This window comes from Calonectris borealis, unplaced genomic scaffold, assembly GCF_964195595.1.
Source record: "Calonectris borealis unplaced genomic scaffold, bCalBor7.hap1.2 HAP1_SCAFFOLD_123, whole genome shotgun sequence".
Classification (NCBI taxonomy): Eukaryota; Metazoa; Chordata; class Aves; order Procellariiformes; family Procellariidae; genus Calonectris; species Calonectris borealis.
In genome coordinates, this window is record NW_027441511.1 from 52,792 (window position 1) to 68,313 (window position 15,522).

Below are 15,522 nucleotides of genomic sequence, written 5' to 3' on the forward strand. Positions count from 1 at the left end.
AAACTTAACAGAAAGAGAATACAAACTGCTGAGCTCAGATATTAAACTTTCAAACAACTCCTTAAGGGATATATATATAAGGGCTTTTTATATAACTGCACACCCAGTACAGAATGATCTGAAATGCAATTAGTTTTACTTACTGATCTAACAACCTGAAAAATCCGAGTTGCACACTGAACCCACACACTTTGCCAAAGTGATCTGGCAAGTTCCACAATTAATTAATGGTTCAAAAACCATCAGCCCTACTTGCTTTACCCATCTATACACATATTTAATCCTCTTACACTATAGAAAGGATACCAGAGCAGAAAATAGCGATGTGATGACAGAACTTGATTGAAATAACATTATGTGTGTGAAGTTTTATCTTCCACCAGGACATCCTTCTCATCTTTAGTAGCACAGTATTCTGTTCCATACTTAACAAATTAGGAATGCTTAAGCAATGTAAGGGTAAGAAACTACAGCCAGTTCACGTGAGGAAAACCTCACACTACCTATTTTTAGGCAGCATTTCAAGTGCTCTGAAATTTCCCCCTTTTCCCGAGAAGCGTTTATTTCTCTCTTCTGATTACAGGTGATATGGAACTTAGGCTTGCAACTGTGGTCCCATGCAATCACACTGAAGTTAAGTGAATAAAATAATGCACACATCTTCCAAAAGGTTAACAGTAAAGAGAGGACTAGAAGCCACATACTCTGCTTTGCAGTCCTGTGCTCCAGCCACTTGACTACTTTAACAATTTTTACATATATGTATTTTTATAGCATCATATTTTGAGCAACAGAGGCATCAAATTAAGGAACATTTAAAACCTAACCCTACATGAGGCCAAGTTAGGTCTTGCAAGAAAGACTAACTGTTTGCTGTTTTGGAGTCTGTCACATCTAATCATGCAATGTGCTATGTATCAGATGGCTCTCACCCTCAGGGTTCATGTTTCATTTGTGCTATATGTAAATAATTCAAGTGCTCTTTGGTTCATATAGAGGCACATGCTTTATTAAAAAAAAGGAACGAACCTAAAATAGTTCCTTGTATTTGAAGTACTCTGAGAGACAAAGCACACATATGAACCATGTAGCTTAAGACCAGCTCTTTGTTGTCAAATGCGGGATCTTCAATCAGACTGTACAGTATACTCTTACAAAGTGATTCCAATATGAGTCACAGTAACATAAAAAAAACTCCTACTACTTAGAACACTGTAGAGGATGTAATTTAATCTGCATATACAAACATGTGCACAGTTTCCCTATATACTGATACTATCTGATACACTACAGTATCAAACAAGTGGAAACATCTACTAGAAAGGCTTTCGGCAGGACAAGCATCTGATAAGTGCTTGAGCAAGAGAATACAAGCTAAATGGTTATTTTACTTTCTTTTTATGAACATCTGCCAGAATAAAATACCACCAACACCTGCTTTCAGTGTATCCCTTAAATGTCACTTCCAGGGACTAGGATTACACTGGATATGAACTTCATGTAAAAATACCATTTTACATAAACTGTATGTCAGCTCACTGATCTCTCCACTTCAATTTTCTGTATAGCCTCAGCACCATACCCTTCCAAATAATCTCTCAGCAACTTTTTCTTCAACATTTCACATTAGTGCTGATGTTGCAGAAGAAAACTTATCTTTCCTATCTAGGAAAGACACTTAAGGAAAAAGTACCAGTCTGGGTTTTTTAAAATCCTTACATCCGGAACCTCAGGGTTTCCAGTAACACACATACAGTAACTCCATTCATATTGCAGAGCCAAAGAACATCAGTTTTGTTTGTTGTTGCTAGTGAGCATGGTAAAAGTTAGCCTTTCAAAACCTTCACCTCCTCCCCATTCTTTAATTTTAGATGAAGTTTGAGATGTATAAACTGGAAGACAGACAAAGAAAACCTTTAGGTCAGGTTTCTTGGGAGCTTGCTTCTGTTTAACAAAAATAACATTTTGAAGTCTAGCAAAGTTTTCTCAATTAATTTTACATTTTAGCAATGCAAGTTCTAGTCTCCTGTTAGGATAGGCAGTTCCACCACAATATTTAGAGGCTAACACACCTGCCTTTAAGGATTTATCTCCAGCTTTGCTTCACAGCAATGTTTTGCCAAGTGTTTGTGTGATGCAACATTCAAAAGTATATGCTGGTATTTCCAGGCCCACTCCCTACAGACTTCTGTTTTCATTCCAAAACCCATGGGAGGAAAAAAAATCCGAAAGCCTCCTGTGTGTTGCTTATCAGCATGCATGGTGGAAGGTTATTACACTGAAAAAACTTACTGGCTACACAAAGTTGTAGGTGTTTAAGTGTCTATCTATAAGCACGATCAGACACAAAAATGCCAGCTGCGTGTTCGATTCTCATTTAACAGCAAATGAGAACAAACTTCTACCGATGTATCAGGTCTTCTGAAAAGTTGTCTTCCCCAGCCTTGAAATTTTGGGGGTAAGAGCAGCTGTGTACTTCATCCTCAAAAGTCAAGCATTTTTCCATGAGTATGCAGCTTCCTGCATTTAAAAATAATGTTGTGCCATGTGAATTTATATTCCATCTAATGCTAAGCATCAACATGGGCTACAAAGTAACTATTGCAATTCAGACAGAAAAGCTTTATGATCTCACTGGACAACTTTAAACTTACTGCATTTCCCCTAAAACATACCCCTGGCATTGAAATAGACTTTTCAGTAGAGACTAGCAGCTGGCATTTTAACTGCAACAACAACTAACAAAGCTTATACTTCTATCTATTTAGTATCTTTTTTTCCAGAAAGCCGACACCCATCCTTAAACACTGCCTGTTACACCTATTTAGGATCCCTCCAGCTACCAGTGCTTTTGACCAGGACAATTTATGAGGAGTTTTAGAGAGTGATAAAACTAAAATAAAAGCTTTAAAACTGGAAAAGGGGAAAAAAAAACCACTTTCTCACTTCCTTTCAAAAAATACTTTGTAGCTTGTCATAACTGTTAAACTGATACTCAAAGCCTATTATTTTCTATGAGCCTAATGTTTGTAACATATTCTTTCTTCTCACACGTTCCTAACATAAGGGAAGAAGTCCCAAGAGCATCAAAAGCAGCACTTCGGCAGTTAGACTCTGCTAGATTATGATACCTAGGTGGGTTATATTGCATTCTTTTATTATTAAAATGCTCAGGAACAATTCTTCTGCCATAGTATTAAATTACCCTTTCATTTACTGTGGATGGAAGCTATTACTCTTGCTTTATCTGTTTAGATATGATAGTGAATTTGTTTGAGGCAGGTAATTTTCAAGTCAGGACAAGGGCAACATGCCCTTGGTAGAGCAATACAGCCTACTGGAATTGCTGAATAATCTATTTAGTACATCTCTTCTCGTTGGAAAAAAAAAAGATATTTTAGGACTTCATCAGTGACAAAACAGGTTTTCTTTCTTTACTTATTTTTATTTACTTTCACAAAAATTAGATGCTCTTTACATATGATTACAATAAAATAGAAATATTTTTAATTGGATCAGAAGGAAAGACATGAAATAGCAGTGCATTATGGCAACTTGCAAGTTTTGGGTTATAATTCTTAAGTGGGAAAATTAGAGTCCCATCTTTATTTCTATAGATTTCAACAAGAATAAGCATAGATTAGTTTTAGACTAACCACAGGAACGATGCCTTCTTGCACTGCAATTGTGCTTTTGTTTCTTTGTTCTTAAAAAAAGGAACTCAGACATACCATGACAGATCTAAGTCCTGCCTTTTTGAAGGCTGACAAGTAGAAAGGAACCCAGAGGAGGAGAACACAGGAAGTGACTCATTTACACCCTTGGACTTCTACTGCGGAACAAAAAAAAATGCACTAGACAGTTTATTGCCTACAAGTGTGAATGAAGTCTACACGTAAATACTCACCCCACCATTAACAGCTATAGCCATTAGTCACAATGATTTACCCAGTGATCTATCCAAAGACAAACTCAGTATGAGCAGAAGATAATGCTTTATCCAAAATTGTAAGTCTAGTTCCTGCCAGAATCAGCAGCCACCTTGAACCAACCACTTCCCTCTTCAAAATGTCCTGAATCGTCCATCTGAATACAGCGTAAAGCATGGTTAAGACAAACGCTTAGAAAAGCTTGGTATTTTTAGACAACTGCCACCCATCAGCAGAGGGCAAGAGGAAGTGGAACACGTGGCAGCAGCTAGCCATGCTGCACAGCTTCCATCTGCACATGGAGCTGCATGAGAACCTCCACACATCAGCAGCCAGGGGACTTTCCTCTGTTTTTTCCTGGATAAAACTGCTCTCAACAAAAGCTCTTACCACTGTCTGCCTAAAGCATGAGTTGTAGTGATTTCTTTCAGTATTTCTTGCTGGGTGCTGTTGCTCTGCAACTCTTTTCCACGTAATAGGTCCAAGCCGAAAAACAGGCTTTGAGTAAAGTGATTTTATTAATCAACTAGGATTATAGCTTAAAAAAAAAAAAAAGGAAAATCAAGTGAAGATTGCCTTGAATGATAACTAACCCAAATCAACTTACAAAGGTTTTTCCTCGACTACTGTTATAAGCTTAACTATTCATCCCATAAAAAAGCATCACCTATGAGCCAAGCAATGTATTTAGCTGTTTCGAGAGGTCATTTTCACTTTATCACATGCTGCAGATTAAGCCCCTTAAGTACAATTGATTTTAATTGACTGACAGGTTGACCCCACATACTGTCATGATCTAATTATTACAGAAAAGCATAACTGGTAAATCATATTGATTTATTTCCTGTTAGTGCATCGCTCCTAAAAGAAAGCCTGTTGTGTCTCCAGCTAAAGACAGTCCACTTGGGAAATTTTATCATTGGTACATGTCCTGGTTTTGGCTGGGACAGAGTTAATCTTCTTCCTAGGAGCTGGTCTAGTGCTGTGTTTTAGATTTAGTATAAGAAGAATGATGTTGATAATACCCTGATGTTTTAGTTGTTGCTAAGTCGTGTTTACGCTAGTCAAGGACTTTTCAGCTTCCCATGCTCTGCCCGATGCACAAGAAGCTGGGAGGGAGCACAGCCAGGACAGCTGACCCCAACTGGCCAAAGGGGTGTTCCATACCATATGACGTCATGCTCAGCATATAAACTGGGGGGAGTTGGCTGGGGAACAGCGATCGCTGCACGGGGACTGGCTAGGCATCGGTCAGTGGGTGGTGAGCAATTGCATCGTGCATCACTTGCTTTGTATATTCTTTTATTATTACTGCTACTACTATTTTACTTTATTTTATTTCAATTATTAAACTGTTTTTATTGTAACCCATGAGTTTTCTCACTTCTACTCTTCCGATTCTCTTCCCCACGCCACTGGAGGGGGTGGAGTGAGCAAGCAGCTGTGTATGTTTAGTTGCTGGCTAGGGTTAAACCACAACAGTAGCAAAAAAGAATGACACTTTTCTATCTCCCCCTCTCCTTGAAAGAAACAAATACAAGAATGATTGGCAAAAAAAAAAATCAAAACAGTTTGATAGGAGGGAGTGAGAACACGCTGCTGGCAGCTTGTATGATAGAAGCAATATTGTATTAATGTAATTATCAAGTCTGAACAATCTGACTCAAATGACTTCACTGTAGTTGTAAGTGCAGAACAAATAAGGTGTACTAAAAAGCCTGGGTATAAGCTCTTATGCTGCCACTCCACCTACTGCACGCCTGCCATCTGCTCCTGGGGCCTCGCACAGACAAACTTGTTATCCACAGCTGCACATAAACTCCTGTAGTTTTCCGTTGCATCTGAGGTGGGCAGACTGTTTTCATCATTGGTGGCTTCATGGCTGGAATCCAACTCCCCAGCAATTCATTTATTTGAATCCTTATGCTTGGGGGGAAGGGGGAGGGAAGGGGGGGGGAGTCTCCCCCACCCCCCCACGAGAACACAGTATGACTTTCAGAACAGAAGTCCTTCTAAGTTTGGGAAGATGACAATCCCTACATTAAAAATCATAGCTATTTTTTATTATTAAGGAACTGCCATTAGAAATTCTAAATATTCTGATATGGAATATCAGCAAATGAGAGCATAAAGTATTTAGACCTGAATTTATGAGTAAAGATTGTTATTGAAAGGCCTCAAGTGTTATATGTGCTGAATTTTACTGGTATTGAGACTCAAAGAAAATGAAGACATTCTATTGAGCTCTTATTGGAATTCATGCAGTTAAAGTTAAATTGAACAGTCTTCATAGGGTCACAGCACATTTGGAAGGGAAAAAAATTACGCACTGATTAAAAAATGGATTTTCATATTACAGAAAAAAAAAAGAAAAGGCATACACTATAGAAAAAAGTAATTTCATTTAAGCTGCTCCTTTGGGAAAGCCAGCTGTAACGTGTTTCTAGGATATAGCCAAAATCTGGCTTTCCTCTATACTTTTTAGTCTTTTCGTACACAAGATCTTGACTGGCCAGTTGGAAACAAGTTCTGTGAAGACTGATCACATGAGAGGAGACAACCAAATTATATGCTCAGAACAATGTTACCTCTTCTTAAATTTTTAAAGGAATTTCTTTTCAAGACCATTCATTAAGAAAACCACTGGGAGAGGGGAGAAGTTGCAAACATACAGTATTTACATCTACTGTTCTTGCCAATCCTGAAAAGAGTTCCTGAAAGAAACAGTGGCTGCAAAGCCTAGCTCAGCTCTACAGTCTGTTGGAAGGGAAGAGAATTTAACTTCGGTTATTACTCTCAGTGAAGCACTGTCATCTGACTTTTAGTGCATTTTCACACATCAATTACAAAAGCAACTGGCATAACCAGTTCTGCTCGAGCAGGATTCCTGAAGATAATTGATACAAAAAATTAATCATGCAAATCCCCCTTGTAAATATACTTCCAGCTTCTCAGATGGGATTACTTGTTCTGACAGCTTTTAAGCTTTAAAACTGTGAACAGTATAAAACTGTAACTGTATAAAAACTATATAAAACCTCTTGGTGACGATGCAAAGCAATCCAACCTTAGCCTATGCCAATACTGATTCTTTACCAAAAGAAATATTAATGAATACTGTCAGCAGTAAAAGTAGGCCAAACACCAACTTAGCTGGAATGACTTTAATTCCCACATTGTTAAAATAGACTATGATGCTATGTCTTACACACACTAGCTGAACAAGTGAGTGCTGTTAGAAGTTTTTATAGGACTTGAGAAAAGGCTTATGTGCTCAGAAACCTGTCTGACCATTCTTTTGGTCAGAGGTCAGACAGGAAAAAATGCTACTGCTCCTTACAAACTGTGTCTGGCCTCAGTTGTATATGTACAGTCATCTTCAGCTGTGGTATAATAATGCTCAACTTGTGAATGGCAACTGAAGTTTGAGGCTCTGGAGTTTTCATCATTTATTTATTAAGCAGCAGGCCAGAAGGAAATAAAAACTGGTATTTCTAAGAACAATCTTTAGCCACTTCACAGTTCAATTACTTCCCCCTCCCCGCTTCTGTGCTTTACATAAACACAGACCTTGCAGTTGCATTCTGTCTTGCAAATTTCTTTCAATCCCAGACAAGATTATCATGCGGAAAGTATCAGAACAATGTACAATATGAAAGTATTTAAAGATTACTCCCTTTGTATAAGTTTTAAAAAATGTTTACCAAACATCCTTATCTTTCAGAAGACTAAGTTTACAGTTAACTTTGTTCATCTCATTCTGGAAAAAAAAATATAAAGGTATCGTAAGATGGAACCATGAACATACCAATGAACTCACTATAGGAGTCTACAGCCACAGGTCTACATAGTCACAGGGCTCTAATTAGTGACCTGGCACAAAGGAGTTCTTTGATGTCTGTCCAGAAGCAAAAGAAACTGACTTGAAAGAGGATTACTTGGTGGCTTAGTCACCTTAGTTCCTGTGCACAAAGAGCTTCATACCAAGCAGGTACGATCAGATGGATTTCCCTAGGTATGTGAAACTTGAGGACAGATACAAACAGAAATTGACAGTGATAGCTACTACAGTCAGGCTATTTTGTGGCATCTTAGATAATCCAAAGGACTTTCGATAGTCTAACATTCAAGTTACGTGCAACTTGAATTTTTTTCCCCCCCCCCAAGATGGGAAACCATAATCAAGTAAAAATCATGATGAAGAATTTATCACCCTTCCTCTAAGTTGCCTTTCAGAATTAACTTAGACTATGATTTTGCTAATAGAAACACTAGTCAAGAGCCTCTGTAGTCAGGCAGGTTGAGTCTCCTACAATCTATGGGCTAATGAGTATTTTACCACATAGACAATAACATCACTGTGAACAGACAATTTGCAGGAAGATCTGGACTCCATGGTATGAATATGTTTGTTTGGTTTTTTTCCCTTGAAAAGAATCAATAAGCCAAGCCTGAGCAGCCAGAGAATGGAAAGGCTCTTGCTCAATAAACAACCCCTGTTTCAAGTACCAGCACCAACAGAGGCAGGAACTGGAACAGGAGGGACAGGGTCAAGCTCAAGAGGAAGGCATCTTGAGTCTACATCTCCGTCCTTTCCCAAACCCGAAGAGTCTGAAGTAATAGACTCTCAGAAGCCTGTCAGTTTTCTGCCACCAGCAAATAGGCATGAAACCCTTTAACAGGGCACTGAGTATCTCTTCAGTACAAATCCAGGTGAATACACATGAGGCAGAGTGATGAAAAGTTAAGTTACAAGGGCACGCCAATGCACAATTCTTTTGTTCATCATGTCAGCAGCACAAAACATTAGAAATAAGTCTGTCAGAGCACTGAATCCTACGAATGAAGTCAGATAATCCTGCACATACAGAAGATGGAAGGAATAAAGTGTACTACGGGAAGGAAGCAATACCCATGACAACTGTGGCCAGCAGCACATGAGCAATGTCTAACTATTTCTCATCAAGTTTGCAGAAGTCCAGTTGTATAACATAATCAGAAATTCATGGCATGGAGTGACAGGTGACTGCTGCTACGAATCACTGTGTTAGCTCAAGAGATCCAACAGACAACAGGGTTCAAAACCCTGCTGATTTCCCATGATGTCAGAAAAACTGACTCTCCCTTTTCTCCCTCCAGTTTGGTTTTCTTGAAGTTTATAGGAAGCTACACGATGCTATGTTAAAAGAATACTTAGATTTTGAATTAGTGCCTTCTGTCCAGGTGGCATTTTCCACTTAGACTGTGTACTCTACACACTTCACTCAATACGTAGAGCTGACAGTGTTCAATTAACAATTACGATGTTGCCATCATTGTTCAGGGCCTCGCAGCTCCCTGTACAGTCCTCAAGAACCGGCTCCCATACTGACAAGTTCCTGTAAGAGTGTTACACAATGTTTTCCACATCTCTTTGCATAAGACAGCATGGTAATCAAGTCATGAAACACTGGTGATCAACACATGGAGTCTCAAGCTCCAAAACAGTCACCAACTTTGCATCCCCAAATGATCAGCTTCTCAGGGCACCTACTGTTTATATGGATTTCATATAATGCAAGTGTAACTCCCATTGCACTGAGATTTAAGACAGGCCCTAGCACTTCTGGGAAGAAAAATAAATTTAAAAAAAAAAAAATCAAGCCCAATTTCAAGTAAAGCATACATAAAGCGCAGACAATTAACAGCCACCTATGAAAGAAATAGTTTAGGCACTTTGTTTCATGTCCCACAGGAAAAAGTACAGACACTGAAATCCTTTACTAGGACACTAACCATTTACCTTGATGACAGCCATCTTCTCCCCCAACTCCCACATTTCATTGCATACCTCCAAATTCTTCAATACATGAGATAAGGATCTTCCAAGCACCTACTCTTCTGGCCTTGGAAATAAAATATATCCCTCAAGGCAGAAATAGAGCCAGAACATTTATTCTTCTGGTCTAGTACCCTTTTTTCCAGAAAGAAGAAGGAACTGGTGTTGGCCAACAAGCATCATCCCGATAGCCAATAGGCTGTCACCTCCTCCACTTACACATATGCAAGTTCTTTAGGCACAAGTTAAAGAGCTAAAAGCATGCCTCTAAATGGGCAAAAAACTCTGCAACACAAGTGCTACTTTGTCATTGTCAAAGCAACCTGTGAGTGGTAACCTAAATTGGATGTCCTGCTTTTGGGTGCTGGTAAGGCTGGATTAGTTATTTACTGCATTACCCGTGTCTCAGAAATTCTACATATCAAAAATAACTTCAGGAAAGCACCAAATAAATTAGGAAGGATTAGCTATTGTTATCCAAGAGGCATTGGAGACAATTGTTTTAGACTTGCAATCTTGCCAGAAACTCACTAATGGTTGGATGCCATACCACATAATTCTTCAATAGCTACTTTTTTCTAACAAATTTAATACAACTATTCAAAGTTGTGATGTTCCAGGAACACTGAATATTCATGATGTAAAATAGTTTGGATCGAAAGGAAAAATATTCACAGTAGCAGCAACAACCACAAAATGTTAATTAATTCTTTACCCAATTATCAAAGAACAGATGACTACAATAAAATAGTACTGTGTACAAAATAGAGTACTGCAATTATTAAGCCTCTCCAATAGTGTCATCAAAAATCTTTAGTGAACACTTTGGAACTGTTAATTGTATCAAGATAAGCTGTAGAAAAAGTCTGAATGGTTGATCATAGGGACAACTTCAAAAGGCTGCTTGAACTTCACTTAAATTAACAGCCTAGAACAGTCAGCTGTGTGACAGCTAAGAACAGTCACACAAGACACCTGGATTTCCAGAGCACTTTAATTTAAATCAAGCAGCACAGTCCTTCAAATCAGCAATCTCATTTCACACACAGCAGCTGGTTTTGAAGCTCTAAGTACATGGTCCCTCTCCATGCAAACCTTCCCAGTCCCACAGTGGTTTGAACAAGGACATGAGAACCAGATGAAATACAACAAAAGTCCCAAACACATAAAATGCCTATACGCAATCCAAAAATCCCAGAACAAGTGAGACAGATTGAAAGAGGATATTTTATTCTCACTGAAAGAGCAGCTCATATACTACTGACCACATAGTTGGATTTCACAAGATTTTTCCCCATTGGGAAGGCAGGTTATTTGATTCATTAGCAATGTGCTTGGGTTCATCTGTAGCACAACCAATCCTCTGAAATGCTGTGTTTTCAAGAATGTTATAATGCTATAGCTTGAGAAGTGATATGCAAAGAAGGCAAAAAGGGGTTTTCACTGTGTTTTTTTATTCTCTTATAACACACTAAGGAAGGCTTGAAAAGATTTTTGTATAACCTCTTCCCCACCCCCCAAAAATAGCTGCTAAAATTTGACAAATCATGGATCTAACTACTGGCAAATATAAGCAACAGACTGTCATGGTTTAACCCCAGTTTGCAACTAAGTACCACACAGCCACTTGCTCACTCTCCCCGCCCAGGTGGGATGGAGGAGAGAATCGGGGGGGGAGTAAAACCCATGGGTTGAGATAAAGACAGTTTAATAGGACTGCAAAGGAAGAGAAAATAATAATAATAATAATAATAATAATAATAATAATAATAATAATAATGATGATGATGATGATGATGATGATGATGATGATGATGAAAGAATATACAAAACAAGTGATGCATTATGCAATGGCTCACTGACTGATGCCCAGCCAGTTCCCGAGCAGTGATCGCTGTCCCCTGGCCAACTCTTCCCAGCTTATATACTGAGCATGACGTCATATGGTATGGAATACCCCGTTGGCCAGTTTGGGTCAGCTGTCCTGGCTATGCTCCCTCCCAGCTTCTTGTGCACCTGGGAAGCTGAAAAGTCCTTGACTTAATGTAAGCACGACTTAGCAGCTGTACCAGCTACTAGGAAGAAAATTAACTCTATCCCAGCCAAAACCAGGACACAGACACACACACAAAAACTAATGTCAAAAATAGTTAAGCAGCAGTGAAGACAGGGAAAAACCTGAATTCTTTGGTGTTTCCAATGCTTTTCAAGTTTTTCTCTATTCACGGAACCACTCAAGAAACAATTTCAATACACACTCCCTTTTGAACTATGCTGTACAAGGAAAAAAAAAATTATTCCATTCACCTATCCTGAACTGTATTGTATTGTTCCAACATTTCAAGTCAGTAACCAAATTTTCATCAAGGCCCACACACGGAAAATTTCAACTCCAAACAGCAAATACTTCAGGAAATAAGGAATGGGTGACACTAGCATTCCAACACAAGTTTCTGGCACTCTACCATTCACTTTATCTTGAATTTATGTATTTTTAATTACTCTTTAAGCACAAATAAGCCAAGTCCCAGCAGAACACAATTTCCCTTCAAACAGCATGTTATGGATGCATCTATGACACAAAGGCCACAAACCAGTGAAAGCTATAACAAGATAAAGAAATTGGAAAGATTTTCAAAATACCTCTTAGCTTGATTATAAAAACAAATATGCATTCATATACCTTGAATCTTCACGTGAAATGCTTTACACCAAAGTGGTATGTGTTTCCATGGAGTACTCAATGTCATGACCATGTAGAACACATTCTTTTGAACGGCACTGTTATAATGGAAGTAAAATTTCAATGAAGAACCTTCTCTGATACTGTCCAAGAAATTGTGCGCAACTCATCAAACAAACAGGCTTCACAGTCATATATACAGATCACATACTTAACTGGCTTCTACATTCACCACTAATCCTAACACAGAATTAAACAAATACCTTTTGTATTTTCTTTGCATCTTTCTGTGAGTTTTCTCTGAGAGGTACTTTTCCAAACAACTTCCATCCCACATCATTCTGTTTTTCAAATCTTGCGCTTTGCTTTCTGATAAACAAATTCCTACAAAAAAAGAAGTTTGATTAAGAAAAAGGGTTGATTAATTATAATAAACAGAAGGATAGACAATTTGCTAACCTCATGTATCCCAATCACATATTCCAACTCCTCTTGTGGTTGTGCTGGCAGACACTGTTTCCCATCCTCAGGAGGTACATCATGCAGTATTATCACCATACTAGGCACTGGACTTGGTTAAACAAGAATTTTTAGTGGATTAAAAAAAATTCATTTGCAACTTTCTAAAAGTGACCTTCTTTTTTAGCCTCCCTCTAGATCATTAAGACTAAGACACTAAATCTCTTGCTGCATAAACATTCTCCACCCGTTACAACACACCACTACCAAAAATCACAAAAAAGTTGCAGACAATCTTTCATAAAGATTATCTTTTCTGAATAACCTTAAAAGCAGCTATCAAAACACATTAACTCTGAAGTCTCTCTGAAACATCTCAAATTAACCAGCTTAAACACTGTAGTAGCAGTCATAAGGTTAGACATAAAGCCACTGAAAATTAAGTTATTTTTATTGACATTGCTAGTTTTTAATCATAAAGCAGTATGCCAGCCTTGCATCTTCTCACCACAACTATGTTTTTCCAAAACTGGACATACGGTACAGACCAGTCGTCACACTTTTGGTAGCACTCAGCTCCTCCAAGAGCACAATAGATATTCTACACCCACAGCATGTCTGGATTATTAAAGTAACAGATTTTCTTTTGTCCTACTGTCTAGTTCAGTGAATATTCAAATATGTCCAGGTTAGCTCAATTATTTACATGCCTTGTGGCAGGTTTTCTGGGAACTTGTCTATAGGCTTTTGCTCCCTCATTTAAAAGAAAAAAATGAATTCCACTGAGACAAAAGCATTTTGCTACTTCAATCAGCAGGCAGCTATAGCACCTTCATACCACGGATGCTTCCAATCTGGCATTACTGCTTTTCCTTACAGTTACTGCCTTAATGTCCAGTGGGTTGACGCACCAAGCACAGATTGTTTCTTATTCATAAAGTGTGGCAGTTTGGGAAATAAAACTATATTGAGCTTCATGTTCTAAACGGGCTGAATACACATCTGCAATGGGAACAACCTGGACACTAAAAAGTTGTTTTTCCCTGGCCACTTTGGATCAGCTAACATGAATAATATCATAAATATACCAACAGAGATAATATTTCTTGGAATACAGGAGAAATGCTTAATACAAGAAAAACAATTGAGGCACAAATGTCAGAGTGCGCTGGAATGCATTATAAGGTTAATAGGCTGCACTGCCATCCTTAAATATGGATATATTTACACAAACGATCACATGCTTCTATATCACAAGGGTACAGTTACCTTGAAACCTAAACTGGGAACAGATTATCATATTAAAAGATAAGAACAAAGTGTTTAGGTATAGAAATCACACAAGTCAATAACAATTGATGTCAAAGCTAAGCAGTAACTGTACTTCTACAAACCCCTTTCAGCTTTCCCCTACCCCACCTCACACAAAATAAAAAATAGTATAAAGATGTAGGGGAAACAATTGTAGAGAAAGCACTGAAGAACAGCAGCATGGAAAACGTAGAAACATACTGTCATGTTTTCCCTCTTTCCACTTTTTTCAAAGCATGAAATTATAATTCTACTAGGTAGAAATCTAGATAAACTACTGGATAAAACCCAAAGATTTGCTTTGTCTCTGTAACTAGCATACTCCATTTCCATGTTATGAAGCTCTCCTGTAGCTCATCATTACAGCTGTAATGCTACTTAGAGATTTTAACCTAACTAGAGCATTAATCAACAAGTTTGACTACACTGCTACCACTACAACTGCTAGTGCTGTGAAAAAGAGACCATCATAAAAACAACTTCGAAGAAAGGTATCTCAGTTGATTTTGCTTTCTTTTCACCAGCAATTCCTTCACGTTGGCAATATAAAGAATCCATTCTGTTTGAGCGTTTAGTACCCTGAAGGGCTTCTGCATGTAATTATCTTCTTACCCCTGCCCAAGTTCATAGCATGTATGTAAGACAGCCTGAGATGATGGATTTATAGGATCATGTGAGATAGCTACCAGGGCAATAAAATGTAAAGAGAGACAGACATGAGATTTTTTTTAATGTATGTGTTTAGTTAATTTAAAATGGAGAAATATCAAGCAAGTTCTAAAATATATCTAAGAATAAAAAGGAAAACATGACAGGAATAACGTCATCAAAACTACTGCAAGTAAACAGGATACACAATGCAAGACAGGCTGGCTGTTCTTGCAAAAGGTTTTCTTTCAGGTTGTTAATACTTCAGAAGCTAGCAACCTAAATTCCAGGCTACATACTGTCTTCAGAGAAAACAAGAACTTCTAGCATCAGGGACACGTGAAAGAGTCCCATTAGGAGGCACACCTGTGTAACAGATCTGTGCATATTCAAATCCTCTTTTGCAAGCAAAAGGCTTTCACCACAGTTCATCAGCGCTGCAATAACATGAAAATTAAAGGACTAACAGGCAATTTTTTCTCCCTATCTATCCACATTAGAGGTTGCCAGCACAGACATACACAAGCAACAATCCCCCCAGTCTCCTCTGAGGGATTTTAAGAGCAGCAGTAGGTCTTTATCCTCAGAGCAAAATAAAGATGAATTGGAATGATAAAGTATAATAGCTCTCTGCTGCAAGTGCCTGCGTAAGATGAACTAAACCTGAAAAGTCA

The 15,522-nt window shown here is 38.2% G+C and overlaps 1 protein-coding gene across 6 annotated transcripts in view; it reads right to left on the bottom strand.

Moving 5' to 3' along the window:
• TBC1D14 (TBC1 domain family member 14) overlaps positions 1–15,522 on the bottom strand; it is an 86,982-nt gene that overhangs the window by 41,469 nt on the left and 29,991 nt on the right. For 5 of the 6 annotated variants that reach the window (XR_012671436.1, XM_075139154.1, XM_075139153.1 and 2 more), the window contains exon 3: positions 12,694–12,814. Coding sequence is in view for 5 of the 6 variants with exons in the window: in XM_075139154.1 (XP_074995255.1) it covers positions 12,694–12,814 (121 nt within the window). In the remaining variant the exon portion in view is untranslated. Of the gene's footprint in view, positions 1–3,731; positions 3,825–12,693; positions 12,815–15,522 lie in introns of those variants that run through there. The other variant, XM_075139156.1, reaches the window with a different exon arrangement.